At 43.2% G+C, this 17,344-nt stretch overlaps 2 protein-coding genes across 2 annotated transcripts in view; one reads left to right on the forward strand and one right to left on the reverse strand.

Annotated features, from left to right (window-relative positions):
- The window catches only part of hydin (HYDIN axonemal central pair apparatus protein), a 103,249-nt gene that overhangs the window by 57,281 nt on the left and 28,624 nt on the right, over positions 1-17,344 (reverse strand). Inside the window, exons 2-6 of the mRNA XM_069172746.1 lie at positions 4,106-4,195; positions 2,846-2,968; positions 1,583-1,702; positions 1,145-1,276; positions 144-343 (exon numbers count right to left, since the gene is read on the reverse strand). Coding sequence (XP_069028847.1) covers positions 144-343; positions 1,145-1,276; positions 1,583-1,702; positions 2,846-2,968; positions 4,106-4,189 — 659 coding nt within the window. The 5' untranslated portion in view covers positions 4,190-4,195. The remainder of the gene's footprint in view (positions 1-143; positions 344-1,144; positions 1,277-1,582; positions 1,703-2,845; positions 2,969-4,105; positions 4,196-17,344) is intronic.
- Positions 6,677-15,765, forward strand: pnp6 (purine nucleoside phosphorylase 6). Its single transcript, XM_069172748.1, has 6 exons — positions 6,677-6,925; positions 9,642-9,811; positions 9,924-10,027; positions 12,122-12,297; positions 12,381-12,571; positions 13,283-15,765. Exons 1-6 carry the CDS (start codon positions 6,891-6,893, stop codon positions 13,477-13,479), a joined length of 873 nt encoding a protein of 290 aa, XP_069028849.1. The 5' UTR covers positions 6,677-6,890; the 3' UTR covers positions 13,480-15,765.

A 17,344-nucleotide genomic window follows, 5' to 3' on the forward strand; every position in this document is an offset into this window, starting at 1 on the left:
CTAAAACTACATAATGTAAATCTTGAATCGAGTGTTTATGCAATGAGAGGCGTGGCTCGATATGTCGGGTCAAAGGTTGAGACTTTTGCTGCATCATGACTATAATCATTCAGACGCATTATACGTATAAGTCAGCCTCTCACCTCCGTGTGTGCAGCGTGAACTTGGCCTCGCTGTTTCCGATGTTGCGGACGAGGTGAGTTCTCTCCGTGGAGGCCTTCACGGGGCAGACGGGTAAATGAAGCTGGTCTCGAAAGTCCAGAATGGCTCGAGGCCCGATGGCTCGGATGGGAACCTCGAACCGCTCCCTCTCTGTCACGCAGACCAGTCTGTGGTGGTAGTCCTGGATGGAGGAAATACAAAATATGGCTTGCATTCGGTTAAAAAGTTTAGAGCCACCAGCCTTAAACTTGAAGTTGGACACCAATTAGCTACTCAGCAATTGTTTCAAGTAGTTTCTAAAATGATGCACGTACACAAAAGAATGAATGACAAGGCAAGAGCGAACACCCTTGACTGTATATAAAAGTGGACGTAGCTTCTGAAAATGGTTCCGATGCAGAAGTGTCTTCAGCTGCAATACCAGCGAGTGCCACTAGAGGTCGGCTCCAAAAAGCCTCCGGCTCCATAGACTCCCATTCAACTTCTCTCATCAAATCCAAAGTGAATAAAATGTGTCCATCAGTTATCTCGGTGTTGTTAGCTAAAGTCACTCCTTCTTATTAGTTTTCTGGAGGTCCATCTGAAAATAATCCCTCATTCATTAGAAAAGAAGATTCAAGAAGACCCGTTTTTGGGGACGTGTCTGTTTGATTGACAGGGCTGTGGTGCAGTCAGGTTACAGCTATCGGTGGGCGGGACGTATGTCGGCAGGTTTGACGACAGTGACGACAGAAAGATGTGCTGCTGTAACCTAATGCCTGACCCCTTGATCTCTGACCTTCTGACCCGACTTAGCCGCTGCCAGATATTTATGCACCAAATATGAAGAGCAGAATGAGCGCGTCCATCGGCGTCGTAGTGGACTTACATAAAAGCGGGTTGTATTTTCTATCCTATTTAAAATTCGTACTTCCTGATTTTGAATCTGCTCTAAATCAGCCTCTCTGATTGGAGCAGCCACGCTCCTCTCCGTCGGCACTACCTTGTTCTCCACTGGGGTGAAGAGGACGGTGAAAGTGGCGGACATTCCCGGCGCCACTTTGCTTCCTGCCTCGTCCGGACCGACCTGGAAAAACTCCGAGTCCTGCTGCTTCAGCTTCACATGCCGTGAAACCTTCACGGAAAAAAGAGAAAGAAACGTGAAAAAACTGCACACACAAGTACAGCAAAAAAACAACATAAACGCCAGGTACACCCCCCGCACGACCTTTTCCAATCATTCCTCCCTCCTCACATCTTTTAACCTTTTACTTTTTTTCTCATTGCTCTGGCCAGAGCTGTCTGAGAGCCAGAGTGGTTTTGTTATTTCGTTTTCACAGCTATTTTCTGATTGAAACATCGGCTCAGCAGCCATATTGTTTGAACACACACATAATACACACACACACACACACACACACACACACACACACACACACACCTTGTCGTTGTTGAGGAGCATCAGCGGTAATTTGTAGGTCTGTGCGGGAGTGAAGTTCTGGAAGACCAGCTCAGACGGGTAGGGCTGGAAAAGAGGCTGATCCACATCTACCAAAGACAACTGACAACACACACACACACACACACACACACACACACACACACACACACACACACACACACACACAAACACAAACACACACAAACACACATAAACAAACTAGCACATGCGTGTGAAGTGGCAACTTTTAGAGGACAGAACCGTTTCCAGTCTTTATGTTGAGCTGAAGCTAATTGGCTGCTAGCTCATCTAATGCTCAGCAGTAATATTCTTGATCATATTTCATGTTTCTGTAGACATTACAATTTATTTATGATAAAACAAATACACCCTCTTAAAGTTGCATCGTTGCCAAAGTGACAATAATTACTGAACTGTATGTCATTTCCTTGGCTGTCAGGATGACCTAAAAACATCCTGCTGGTCCCACTTATCACCTGCTGAGGCCCCGATATCTTATTTGCATATTTGACAAGTCAACAAAAGAAAAAAAAAGTGCACAAGGTGAGATGCAAAAATTGGTCCTGCTGAATACGATGAGGTGGATGTTTCTTAATTTCAAAGGCATTTGGTGAACTTTTGGTGACATTTCTCCCTGTTAAATTCTGCTTCTGAGAGTGCGGAGTGTTAAGTCACATTGGCTGCCCTCTGCTAATCAATTAGTATCTGCTGACTCAGCGGAAGCAGCTTTGGTCCAGCGAAGATGCCCTCAGCGGACAGAACATGCTCTGAATTCAGGGGGATAATAAAGAAAATAATGACAAGTTTAAAGTCGTTGTTTTTTTTGTTTTTTTTGTGGTCTTAATTATCTCCACACATTGCAGTTCTTATTATTTAGATATATTTATTAATTCATACGTTAGTTCAGCCTACAGGAGCTCATATCTTGGCCGATTTTTTAATTAAGTGAGGCAACATACACAAACATGGAAGTCCTCTGACAGCCCTGTCAAAAATCAAATGTTGATTTTGAAGTATTTTTTTCTTTTTGAGACTGTAGATTTTATAGTGAACTCCCCTGGGTGTAAGTCTCATGAAGATCAAAGTCAGCAGCAGCTGTAGACTGTCGTCACTGACGGGTGTTTCACCAAGCCCCTGACACAGAGCACCAGCGTCGCTCTAGTTATCAGCGCCACCTTTCACTGTCGCTGTGCCGTCTGCAGCCCGGTTATATTAAAGCCACTGAGGGATCTCGACGTTTACTTTGCGGTTTGTCGTCTTGCTCATGTCGATCCACTCCAGGATGCGAGGCAGGTGCACCTCGGCGTTGGCCTGGCGCTCCGACGACGACTGCAGCATCTCCTGGGTGAAAGCCGACGGAGTCACCTGCAACCACATGAGCAGCGCAGGCTGGTAACACATGCAAAGACACCGACATTAGCAACATATAGAGCACATGAGCTGACTTACAGACTCAGTCATATTCTCCTGCATCTTTGTGGGTGATATACTCGCCCCTCAATCCTGTGGCACCTTTTTTTTTTTTTTTTTCCTTTTCAGCGCACCAGAAGCAGAGAAACATCCAACTGCACTTAGCCTATTTCAAGGTTGTGTCAGAAAAGGATTTCAGCTTTAAGCCTAAATTAATCATGTAGCGTTGTATATGCAATATTTAATAGCTGCCAGTTAGGTGTGTACTCATAATACACTCCGATGTATTATTCAGAAACAACAAAGTTGCTTGAGTACACACTATTGTTTCAGAAGCTGTGAAGTGATGTTGATTGTCTTAAGATGGTCACAACATCACACCGTGGGATATTCTATAAATTATAAATGTTAGTTTAGATATTGGTATTATAACATATCTGCATTATTTTCTACACGGATCAGATCATCTTTAGATATGAATACATTCTATTTTTTAAGAATTACATGATGCTTTTCCACTCCAGTTTGAGCACCGAACAAAAAGGTTGAAATCTATATGATCAACTATAAAAGACAGATAATAATCCGTTTTGTTGTGTGGATCTCATTCCGACCAGAGAAAACTCTGAGTGAAGCAGGAGAGAGCAGAAAGCCTGAAAATTGCTGAGCTGAGGTCACTGCAACAAAACACTGGAGTCAGGTATTGATTTTTGTTCCCTGTAAGAAGCCAAGATAATTATTAGGACGATCTGTCATTTGAAGCAGGATCTTTAAAGGATTTGAAGCAGGATCTTTAAAGGATTTGAAGCAGGATCTTTAAAGGATTTGAAGCAGGATCTTTAAAGGATTTGAAACAGGATCTTTAAAGGATTTGAAACAGGATCTTCAAAAAAGAGCGTGACAATGTCTAAAACCAGGAAATCAGGCCTTTGTTGGTTCATGAGAAAAAAACAAACCCGGCTCCATCTCGGCTGGTTATTCTAATCCGGTGGGACTTTACAGAATGTTTCAAGATAAAAAAATCAAAATGCAAAAAGTTAGCTTGGAGAGAGAGAAAAAAAAAACAGGGCAGAAACAACATGAAACTCTCACCTTTCTCCGACTCGTGTCCTCTTTCGCCACAAGTTTGTTGTTGCACGGCAGGGACACTCTGTTCTGGGTCTGGAAGGCTTTCATCTTGAACTGAGGTTTGATAGCCAAAAAAAAAAAAAAAGAGAAGTTATGAAGTAATAACCAAAGATAAAATACATTAAGTGCCCATAAAATATGCAATAAGAATCTGTAGTAAACTAATTAATACCATGCAAAGATCTTGGTCACTCAACATACACTTTACTGAATTATGGCACACAGAAATCCTCTTTTTTTTTTTTTTTTTTACATACTATTTTTTGTATACTGTACTAATATTTGGTTGAGTTGTGATGAAGAAATGATGACGTTGCTGTTTCGTGGTGTTGTTTGGTGTTGTAAAGGCAGCATCTGGTCTGCTTTTGTTTCATGGTGTCCATCAATCATAATAACACAAATTCCCACCGGAGACGTTGGTTTTGCTCATATAGATTGTCGTTAGCTCTTAACGTATGAAACACGTCCTCTGAAGCTTCTTCAGTAACTCATGACTGACTTTAAACTGGTTAACTTACTTGTAACTGTTGATAAATAGAAGAATACGTTGGTGTTAGTGGTGTTCGTGTTTAGCTTTCTTTAGAAAACATGAAGCACCACCGAGGTTTACAGCCATCCTGCCGACCCCGTGAACGTGAAACTTGTGACGTTAAAACTGGAGAAAACTTTACGGATAAACCTGTTGAGACCTACAAAAAAAAAAAAAAAAGGGCTTAAAAGAAAAAAGCACTTACCGCGGTGAAAGTTAACTTTTTATTTCACATAAAACTCTCCCGAAAGTCATTCACGAGCGCTCGGGTTCACTTCGTTGTGGTTTGTTGCCGTGGCAACGAGCGCCCCAGTAAACTGCTCTCTGATTGGCTCGCGGCTGTAGCAGCATTAACGGTCCCTGTGGTGACGTCATCGTCATACTATAGTCTGTCATCGTCTCATAATAAAACACAGATCACATATTTTGAACGTGAAAAATCATCATTTTGAGTTCATTATAAATGGATTAATTCTCTGTGGCAAATGTTTTAGTCACAAATGTAGAATGTCAAACATCTGCCATGATAGAACTATAATATAATGCATTGCATGCAAGCGATCCATTTCAGTGTCTTATGTGGTTATATTTGATTGTTATTATTTTAATGTTGCCTCAGGTCGAGGTTGAGAGAAGTTAGATTAGCCTGCTTTTAGAATTAAAAGCACCAAACAAACAAACAAAAAACTCACGGTGAGTAAAAGCACCTGACAAGATGACACACACGAGTAAATGTACTTTCCAGATTTAAACCTTTATGAGGGATTTTACAATTGAATGGTTTTATGACTCAATTTAATCAGACGCTGAGTTTGACTTTCAGTATGTGTCTCTAATCACAATAAAAAAAAGAAAAAGATAACAAGTTCAACTTCATGTATAGAATGCACATCATTGCATGATCTCCAACACGTATGCAGTCATGCACACACACACACACACACACACACACACACACACACACACACACACTAAACCAACACCCACCGAGCACCGTGGGTGTGTGTGTTCAAGAGGGTCATTACGAGGGCAAGTGTGACAACAAAAGGGATTTGAACGCCCCATGAGCATGACGACAAGGCGGAAATTTTCTAATTTAATTTGAACCCACCCCCCCCCCCCCCCACACACACACTGCCCCCCCTCCCGATACACCTCCACCCCTCCACTGAGTATTCGTGATGTGCATATTTGACCTGATGTGGAACAGATGCTCCTAATCTTTATCATCCCCCTCAAGTGTAAACACGCTGACCCCCGATCCCCGCTGATAAGTATTTTTCTCAGATGCCAAAATGCTTTAATGTGAACATTAAAGTCTACTTCATGATCTTAAATCAACTTTTTGTTGACATAAAAGTCATATAATTCAAATATTAATCACAACAATACTGATACCAACATTTAAAAGTGTCACTATGTTAACTTCCGTTAACTAAAGGGGAAATATTAAAGCCATGACCTCCTCCAGCTTTGAATAGGTGAATTCCACTACTTAAATAAAGTGAAAATATAGTTTTGAACACTTATAGCTCTGGTTATTGGGGCCTACATAATAAAATGTTCACTGAATCTTCTCTCATTAAATCACTGGTTTTGTTTTCTTCCTGTCTTATGTACTAGAGGTGTAGCTTTTGTTTTCGTTTGCTTTCTCTCGCGATCACTTTTATTCTCTTCAACACGTGAGTCAGCACTTTGGATTGTTGCAGCCTGTGAAAGAGGCAGTGAAGCTATTTGTACAGCAGGTTTCAGGCACATATCCTGCACAGTCCCACCTGGATTTAAAGTGTCATTTATTTCCTTAAATAAATAATAAACAACTAGAATTATTAGGGTCAACCTTTAAATAGCTAATTAATGTCCTAATGTATTTTTTTTACGTCGCTGATCTTTCTGTTTCCTTTCCCCCCTGCTGCCCTCTCATTGTCCCTCCCTCTGTTCCCAGCCCTGTCTCTCAGTGAACGGATCACTGAGTTGCCCAGCCTGGTAGAAAATTGGATTTAGTATTCTTCAAAAGGGGCTCGGCAAGTCCAGGCAGGCCCCGCCCATTGACGTCAGCGCGTAGCACGACCTGCAGCAGGCTCTCCATCAGCCTTCATAACTACTGCGTGAACTCCGCACGGCGAGGAAGGAAGGAAGGAAGGAAGGAAGGTAGCGCCTGTCAGAGCCGACACGAGCAGCGGGCTGTCAGCAGGTTTGCCCCACCACTCCTCATCAGACATGGAAGCGGCGTCCTCCTCCCCGAGTCATTGCAGGTAGGACTGATAATGTCGGCGCAGCGGGAGGAAATGGTTGTCAAGGCTACCAACGCGGTAGCTTCGAACAACGCGGTCAATTAAGGCCACATCGAAGGGAAGGAATTGAGGAATGATCGTACGAGTTAGCACCTTTTGCAATATTGAGAAGCGTTCAGAGAAGCCACAGCGGTGACGTGACGCTTTATTTTGAGGATTACAGCAGCCTATGGGTGCTTTCCTCCACCTCTGACGTCATCTTCTCCTGTCCGTCAGGTGCTTTCACAGACAGTCAATATTAAATCCCAGTTTTTCCTGTTATAAAACGAGTCCGATTCCTTCCACATGGCTTCGTGTCTGCTCATTTAGCAGGCCGGTATCGTTTGTGAGTGCCTCGGAGCTCAGCTTAGTGTTTTCGGAACTTCTTGTGTTGCGTCTGCCAAAAAAAAAAAAAAAAAAAACCAAAAAAACCCCTATGTGGCAGCCAGACAGCCTGGAGGCCCGGGGGCACGTCCTGCTCCGCTCCCTCGTCCGCAGCCCGGAATACAAAATCCCCGCAGCACCACGGACAGCTCCTCGCGCAGCCCCGCTTGAGCAGGAGGGGGGCGAGGGGAGCCCGCACGAGCTCACTTCCTGTTAAGCTGTTGCATAACAACAAGTGTTGTCTTTGGCACTTGTAACCCAAATAATAAGAAAACCTAATTTGATGCAGGGTTCATATGTATTTTAGAGTAACAAAAATTGAATTACAAATTCAGAATTTTTTTTTTAAGTAAAAATATAAATAAATATAATAAAACTGCAGAAAACGTTAAATTTCTCACCTTTTAAATAATATCCTATTCAACAAAAAGCATAAATTCAAAGTTGTCTTTTGAAATATTACAGTTTTATATTCTTAAAATAACTATAAAACTGTTCTTCGTACTGGACAGCTTTAGGACCTTTTAATGAATCTGATTTGTAAGTATTCAAAGTCGGATGAAGTTTTACTCATGTTCAATCCACTCAATTAAATGTTTTTGAATGGCATAAATAATCCTTAAAATTATAATAAACCTGGGAAGAAAACTAAGTTAGTTAAAAGGTATTTGAGCTTTAATTGACATAAAAATAAATACACAGCGTCAATATTTGATCCATATATTCTGTAATTGTGCAGTAAATGTGCATTTGGACTTTAAATATACAACATTTCTATTTATTTTGTTCTTTGGAAAGTATATATTTAAGAATTGTGGTACAAAGTGTACAACAACACAGAGGTAGTGTAAAAACAAGAAGATATTGTAGACCGAAAGCTTGTAGATTCAACGGTCATACATTTGTCCATTATTAAAAGGTGGCTGAATATTAAACTGCAGGTTCAGTCAGTGTGAAAAATAATCCTTGTTTCAAAACTTTTTTTTAGCTGATAGCTGTAAGTTCATTCAGAGCAGCTGGATCTACAGTGTTTATAGGAACAATTAAATTGCCCTCATAAAATATGACAGCACAAGTACAGACAGATGAGTTTCTCAGGTTTATGGTTCACTGATTTAAAGCCAACACCCAGATAAAACGTCTGCAGCTGCTGTCATTCATTCCCCTGACTGGACCGGGGCCAGCAGGAAGTTACAACTGTCACCCGAGAGATAATGTGACACTGCCGTGACCACTCGACCCGACCGGTAGCGACAATAATGTCTGTGGGGTCCTTAATGTATTTAAAAAAAATATTTCCAGAGTTAAGATTCAAATAAGGAAACAAGAGGAACATGAGGAAAGATTAAAAACACCCAGGGCTCAAAGTCATCCGGCTCGAGTGTCATTGTTTTAATAACAGAGCTTCGAGGCATGGAGGAGAACGTGAACAAGGGTTACGCATTTAAAAGCAGATTCATGAGCAGAATTACAAACTCTTTCAGACTTCATATAATGGAGCACCTTCGGGCCTTCTCAATGAAACCAACATCCCCCCGAATAATAATGTGGCCGCTGTGCTTCAAAACGGCGGCGTAAAAACCCATGAGCGATGTATTATTAATAGGTATTTTTACACGGCGTTGCCTTCCACGTGCTTTTATACTCCTGCATTTCAGACGGGTTTCCGCCTGCAGCTTGTTTTTTATCCTGGTTGTTACAGAATATTGGATAATACCGTCGTGACAATGAACAATAACTCACTGTGACTTGTGCAGTTGAAAGTGCCAGTAGGACAGGTTACGTTACATCTTTGGAAGACCTCACACCAAACAATACAAAAAAAAACAGCCGCCAGACACGCCCACAAACACACCGCTGTGTACCGGTACTTCTGCATTTGGCCTCACTTTACAGAGCCAGAAGCTACATGGACTTTTATATACAGTCTACAGGCTACGGCCCACCAACTGCATTAGGTTTAATCCTCGTAAATAGTAAACCTGTATTTGGATATTAATTATGTTTTGGAGCCTTTCTGCTGTGGTGTTGGTCCTTCTTGAGATAAAAAGTGCTGGCGAGCTCACAACCCCGAGGGACACCGGGACAGATTGGTTTGGGGGTTAGAGAGGAATTCTGTTCACTCCATTTAAATATACAACACGTTGAATATTTATATCGATGCAGTTGCTGATTTACATCCCTTTACGTTAGCGGTGATGTTTTAAACTTTTAAATCTTAACATGAGACAGACGTCGATGAGCATTTATGTTGTTTAAATTTGATCTCTTATCAGGGCTTTTGGGTTTAGTGACATTTCTGTTGTTTTTCCAGATACAGTTATGAAGAGTACAAGCAGACGGCGGACTGGCTGCTGGCCAACACGGAGCAGCGTCCCAAGGTGGCCATCATCTGCGGCTCGGGCCTCGGCAGTCTGGCCGAGCTGCTGGACGACAAGAACGCGTTCTCGTACGAGGATATTCCACATTTCCCCATCAGCACTGGCAAGTTGTTTTCTGTTCATTTACTATTTTTTTTTAAACTCATTATAATTGTTTGGACACTGCATAAGTAGGCTAGCAGCTGTTCACACTGTCCGTGTTCTGTGCTGTGCAGTGCAAGGCCACGTGGGCCGGCTGGTGTTCGGGAAGCTGCAGGGCCGCGAGTGCGTCTGCATGCAAGGGCGCTTCCACTTCTACGAGGGCTACGACATCCACACGGTACGGCTCGCAACACGTGGGGCTGCTTTTTGATAGCCAGGCTGGTGTTGTTTTCTAAAAGTGAAATCAAAAATAATCTTATTAATTCACTAGGTTTTGACCAAAAAAATATATTAAAAGAAAAACAAGAGAAAAAGGCCTTTACAGAAAGGAAAAGAAAACGAGATGAAAAATGATGAATACTTTCACAATAAGCTATTCATTCATATAGTGATAAAGATCTTATCTTGCTCTTCCTCGCTCGACTGAAGAAGAGAAAGCGGGTTCGTGTTTGAACTGGTGTGACACTGCTGCCAGCTCACCACCGACGCCACTGCACCCAAAAGGGTACAACATGAACTCCTGCCTCCCCCGCCAGCCTGGTCGTTCAGCCTTCGCTGCTTCCACACGTCGTCCTTCAGATAGTTGTCTTTGTCATTCTTGTGCCCTTTAACGACGTATGCTTAGAGACTATTACAGTATTTGCCTACTTTCCTTGTTGCTGTTCTATCAAATGAAATGAAATTGAGGTGATCTCCACGTGAACTCTGGATGCTGCAGAGACGAAGGCGCATTCATTCCTAACTGCTGTAAAGTTGCCTCCTGAGCAACTTTCTGTCGCAACTTCTCCCACAAGCCAACTCTCTTGTGTCTTGCGAAACCTTACTGATGCAAATTATATACTATACATGAAAACTGAACTCCAGCTGGCAGTTGAAACTGTGACTTTGTTAATCACTTTGAGGAAAAACATTCACAGCCTCTGCAGGTTTGGGCCTAATCCATAAAACCCTCGGACGTCTCCAAAAAAGCTCACTTTGGTATTCTGGTCACGTCGGAAGAGACACGTGATTGATTTTGCGACAGATCTCTTTGGGTTCCAACAAGACATTTAGCTCGACTGGTAAATTCATGTAAAGTATTTTCTAACTTACATGAAACTGGTTCTTGCTCTTTTAATTTATGGGCTCAAACTGAAATTTTCCTTCTTATCTTTTGATGATCCCTGTAAAGATAAAAACTGCTCTCCGAGGCACTTAAGATTTGATCAATCGTTATGTTGTAATATCATCGTATCCAGCAATTGACTTGTGTGTACTGAAGGATCAGCGCGATGACAGTAAGATAGAGGATGTATCCCTGGTTTATTACTAGCTGTGATGGGCCATCTCCACATAAAATGATGAAGATAACCCCAGTGAATCATTAAACCCAGTACAGTAACAGCATGCTAGATGCATTATAACCCTCCTGTTAGGACTTTAGACGACCTCTATATTAAATATCTCGAGTTGAATCATCTACATGAAATCAACTGAAATAGGTGGGCGGGGCTTAGAGTCCTTAGTTTCCCTAATCAGATCCAGTCAGATCCAATTGGTTCTGGCTTGCTCTGATTCCAGTCATGTTCAAACCACCACCATCATCATCATCATCATGTCTTAAAGTCCCGTTTTTGTGTTTTCAACCTGTCCCCTGATAGGGAGAGAGAAATAAGGGTTAAATTATGAAAGGAATGAAAACTTCTTACAGGTGATAGATTGTCGCCTCTTGGCAAATCATTTTCAACTCCCGATTAAAACTTTCTCTTACAGTTTAACTACTGACAGTCCTGTTATTACCGACACCGCTTCCCATGCTTACATTTTCCTTCTTGCAACATGGTCAACCATTAAAAAATGCAAAACTTAAATCAAACAGGCCAAATGTTCCACAGTGACAGCGCTGACCTTATCAAGACACCGGGGAAACTTGAAAACATTTCCCCGCTAACTAACACAACATTTTCATTGGCAATTCAATTGTGTTGTGAAATGTGAAATAGAAAAAGCCATTTTCTAAACGTGACTGCAGTGGAAAGCAGAAATAGTCATTCACGGGCCGATCAGCTGCTCTCTAACGGTTAGAACGAAACCACGACTAGTTCAAAGACACGCAGGAACTGAAAGGGAAGAAAAATCCTCCAGTTTAAGGACGCCGGTGCGTTTAAAACATCGGCTTCTGATTTGGCGTTTCCCTCCATGTTTTAACGTTCGTGAGATTCTGACAACCATCCAAACGGCAGAAGAGCGACAGTACCGCCGTCTCTGAAGCAGAGCACGTTTGTCTCTGCAGGTGACGTACCCGGTGCGAGTCTTCTTCCTGCTGGGCGTGGAGACTCTGATTGTGACAAACGCCGCGGGGGGGCTCAACGGCGCGTACAACGTGGGCGACATCATGCTCATCAAGGATCACATCAACATGCCGGGCTTCGCGGGGCAGAACCCTCTGTGCGGCCACAACGACGAAAGGTACGGGAACGAACGCTCGGGCGGGGACGAGAAATCTCGTGTTCGCCGTGTCACGTTCACGCATTTTAATGTCGTCGCCGCAGGTTCGGAGTGCGCTTCCTCTGCATGTCGGACGCGTACGACCGTGATCTGAGGGCCTTGGCCCGGCGAACCGCGGAGGAGCAGGGCTGCGACAGCTTCCTGCAGGAAGGCGTTTACTGCATGGTGGCCGGGCCGACATACGAGACCATTGCAGAGTGCCGAGTCCTGCAGAAGCTCGGGGCTGACGCTGTGGGTTAGTACCGCTCCCTCATTTAAAGAAACACCAGCGACAGTGCAGCAGCACGAGAGCAGCTGACTTCTACATATGACTCCATCATTTGGATAAGGAGGGATAAGATTTAGCCAACTGATTTCCCATCATGCAAATTTGCCAAAATTAGTTCGAATAAGACATTCAGCCTCAGTCACAAGTCATCACCAGATTCACTGTGCAGACAGAAGCTCATTAGATGATGCAAATCATATTAAAGCCCAGCACTCGACACGACCTGACAGCACACAAGATCCGAACATCTCAAAAGTTTTCGGACTTTACATTTATGCCACCGCAGTTCAGAGAAGTACCTACCCAGGGGGAGGGGCTAAAAAAAGGGAACACAGAACTGAGTTGTAGAAACTGAGAAGGTTGTAAGTTCTCCCCCTGTGCTGACACACACAAAAAGGGGGAACCTCATCCCACTGCAAACGCTGTATGCAAAATGTTTTCATCTGGACCTCCTCCTATTGATGGTCCAGGTAGGGTCTAATAAAAGTTTATGTCGAGTTGCATTATGGGAACTGTAGCATCCAGTGTGTTTGAATCCTCAAAGGGTGAAAGCCAGGATATCTCTGGTTTTGAATCCGTCTCTTGCAAGTTTCCAACCTTTCCAAATGTCCAATACCAACATGAATTTCAAAGGGAGGTTTTTTTTATTTGTGTAATCAAATGTCCATCTCTGTTTAGGGATGAGCACAGTGCCCGAGGTGGTGGTGGCTCGTCACTGCGGCTTACGCGTCCTGGGTCTGTCCCTCATCACCAACAAGGTTGTGACAGACTACGACAGCAACGAGAAAGCAAACCACAAAGAGGTGCTGAAGACCACCGAGCGCCGGACCCAGGACCTCCAGAGGCTCATCAGCCAGCTCATCACCAAGATCTAGTAACGTCATCTACGATCGGTTAGCACAAAAAAAAAAAGATTCCCAGCTTCGCATTTAAATCATTAATGTCGGGTTAAATGCAGCTTTGTGCAGATGGAGAGTTCTTGAGGTTGGAGGGGTATACTAGTACGTGCTAATGGGTAATGTGGTCCAACAGGAGAGGGTTTGACGGTAGAGAGTATAAAAAATGTGGTGATGGAGTATGGTTCTTCTTGGAGACACTTAGCGTACCTGAAAATGTCAGCGGCATTCGACAAAGGTTGAATAGTTTGGGTCTCCACGAAATGTTAGCCTGAGTCCAACTGCACGGAAGGCAGGTCGTAGTTTATATTTTTGAATTTAAAGTGCCACGACCAGCCAGTTATCCAATGGTCTAAAACTTTTAATAGAAGACAATGATAGAGAGAAACTTTAAGGTGATGTGGAAAAAGCAGAAATTCCTAATGACCGTTAATGAGCTTCTCTAAAATCTATGAATGACATATTGACTTATGTTGTGTCTTCTTAAAAAAAAATCTAAATCAAGCACTGCCATCATGACAAAATTAAAAATCACTTTACACCATTCTGTTATTTAAACTGACCATGCTCTCTTGTATCACGGATCCATAGTTGTAATAGGAATACAGCAGTGGCTATCGTCAAACCGCCGGTGAGTATTTCTATCCGGACGTTAGCGCTGCGCGGCGGTCGGGGTTTTCCCCTTTCTGTCTGAACCTGTACATCTAAACTCTATCATGAAAATAAGACCAGAAGATTTTTACGGTCACTTTATTTTACTGCTACTAATTGAAGACACTGGAGATAATCATTGTGACATGGTTAGTAGTTATGATCACCGGGCAGCGTGCCGTTCTTCTGTTGGTACTAACCTCATCTTCAGATTATTATCCATCCTTAAGGTTTATGTGTCGTTGCCGACAGCCTGCAGGTTTACTTTTGCGACATCAATACGAGCCTTACGTCTTATTTTCCTTTAGCGAGAGCAACGTGCACAACTACCACCTCTGAATCTGCAGGCGCGAGATGTACACTGTGCATTAATGCGACCCGGTATCACGGCAAAACGTGTAACTGTCACGCCCAGACAGGCCGAGGCGTGGCTATTTCACGTTTGTTGGGGTGGACCGCCGTATCTATTTAACACCTTGCCGTGATACTGGGTTGATTAATGAGCCGGACTTATCAACTTACTGCAGTGCTAGCTACTACTGCTACTACATATAACATGATAACAGCTGTCTTTTATTTTTGTGATTGCTAGTTATTAACAACGCACAATAAATACTTATTTTAGCTATGTATCAAAATATATATTCGATATAAATGAAGTGGATATATTTATATTCCACTACGATCAAGAGTTGTTGTTTTTTTTTACAAATTTAAGGGAAAATATCTAAATAAATATGTATTTTTGGGGGGAGGGGCTGGTGGGCGGAGGGTGGGGGTAACAAAATGGAAACATCATTTCAATCCTGGTCCTTGTTAGATTTCAGTTTAAAAAAAGAAATAAAGTTTGTGCTGAATCAGTCTCTAAAAAAAAAGTCTGTCCAATAGTGGAGAGCTTGTGTAGAAATGTAAGGAATGAACCATTACAGACCGATACTGTATAATGTGAAAGAAAAGTCAACAATGAGCAGTGTTGACGTGTGAAGGTCCGTCTGCAGCCGAATGATTTTGGATCAGTTTGTATTTGCAGACTAAGGAGACCACGACGCTGTAATAATAATAATAATAATAATAATAATAATAATAATAATACCCGGAGCTGCCGTTTTTAATTTCCTCCGTGCTGATCGGGACCCTTCCTTGCCAGCTACCCTTGACCGTCTCATTCATTAGAGCTGGAGGGGCCGGAGAAATCTGAGATCAGCAGTCCACCTCTTTTAGATCATTTGTAACAGGCTGAGCACCGAGATGCTCATAGAAGTCTGAAAGGGGAATTCAGCTGGAAAAACTAAAGCCTGCTGTCGTCAGAATGTCAAATCTGAAGCTTCTTGTCCTATATAAAACAGATGTTTTATCTGAAGCATTATGACCTCCAAAAATCCTGAATGTATGTACTAATACCTTGCTTTTCTTTACATGACCTCCAAATTTAGCATTTTATTCTAGCGTGCTCTACCTCAGGTTTGCGCTGTGTTAGACTGAATAACCCCTGTATGTTGTGAGCTTGGTTTAATCCCATTTTCTGTATCCGGGTCTCAGGTTAGAATCTGATTCACTTGCATAATAAAGAAATTCATTTTTGTTGGTGCTGTCAAATAAAAAGCTTGTAGATGACATGTGTGGGCCTGTGGTGTTATTCTGGCACGCATGAGTGCACGTGTTTGTGCAACAAAACAAAACAAAAAAAAATCGATCAATCTTGAAGTTGTTTTCAAGGAGAAAAGGAGTTTTCTTCCACTTTGTGAGGATCAGTGAGCAGGGAGGTGAACGCGCACACACACACACACACACACACACACACACACACACCATCCTTCACTTTAAACACACCTCAAACAGATGAAGTCGCCAAGAGATTGAGATGAAGTGGGAATGGCTGCTCGCTTCTCTTACATAATTCATCTACACAAGGCGTGTGGAGGTGCAGCCCACTGTGGAGCTGAAATATGAACAGGAATGAATCAAGGCAGCTCCACAACACAAACGCGACCGCCTTTGCCGGAGCTCGACCGTATTTACGCACGCTTCGCCAAGACGTATCGCAGCTCGGGGGTCGCGTGCGAACGACGTGACTCTGGGATGGCGGCGGGACGCCACGGATGGAGACGGACGACAGGAGAATACCAGAGAGCAGGATGAAGTGCGTTGGACTCGGCCGTCCCCACAGGCTGGCGACAGGCCTCAGCTGTAATGTAATGTTGATCTATCCATTGTCGCCGTGCCAACCGAGCCCGGGCCCCCACTATTGATTATTATAGGGTGAAAAGAGAAGCTGAGGAAATAGGGCGGGACAGATTTGCTGAGTTTACGCTCTTATACAGTCACACACACACACACACACACACACACACACAGCTAGACAACAGCGTTCTTGTCCCGTCGCTGAATGTGACTCCTACAAGCAGCAGGAACCGACGTCAGTGAAGGAATGTCTCCGCTGACTTTCACACGCTACCTCCAGAACTCGGCGGCTGCCAGGCGGCGCGCAAGGGTGGGTAGCTGGAAAATTACAGCTCCACCTCTGTGGAAGTGTGACGGGGGGTTGGGGGGGGCGTCTCGCTCGGCAGGGAGTCGCCAGCTCTGCGGGTTCGGTTCATCTTACCTGTTTGCCTGCAGCTTAAAGCACTGATCTGGATTCACGTCACTGACAAGTGTAAACCTGCACAGTCATGTCTTGCTGGTGACTTGAAGCCATAAGTCAGACCGGGACTTCAGCCATCACGCAGCTCATTTCGTCATCAACTAGTTTTTAATGTGGCCACTAGAGGGGAGGAAAGTTATGCAGACTACAAAACCAAAAAATGGAGACGATCTGAATACTGAGTTTTCAATGTGTTCAGGCTGAAAAGAATACTCACCAGTAAACACACCAAACCTGTTGCCTTTTTTTTTAAATGAGATGCAGAGTTAGCTAAAATGTTCTAATAATTATATTTCCTGTATATATACGATCGTCACTCACTAACATCTTGTGGTTTTGACTGACTGGGGAACATTTAGCTTCGTCTCTGGTAAAGGGCCTGTTCTTAACTAAGCCCCGCCCACCAACAGCAGAAACCTGACTGCACCACAGGCCTGTCAATCAAACAGACACTACTGCCCAAACCTACCGCTTTTTGAGGCCAAATACCTCAATTAATGATTTTGAGATGGAGCGCCAGATCATTGCAACTTCCCATTTCAAACACAATGA

Source organism: Embiotoca jacksoni, unplaced genomic scaffold (genome assembly GCF_022577435.1).
Source record: "Embiotoca jacksoni isolate LCO1_2020_lvr unplaced genomic scaffold, fEmbJac1.0.p SCAF_55, whole genome shotgun sequence".
Classification (NCBI taxonomy): Eukaryota; Metazoa; Chordata; class Actinopteri; family Embiotocidae; genus Embiotoca; species Embiotoca jacksoni.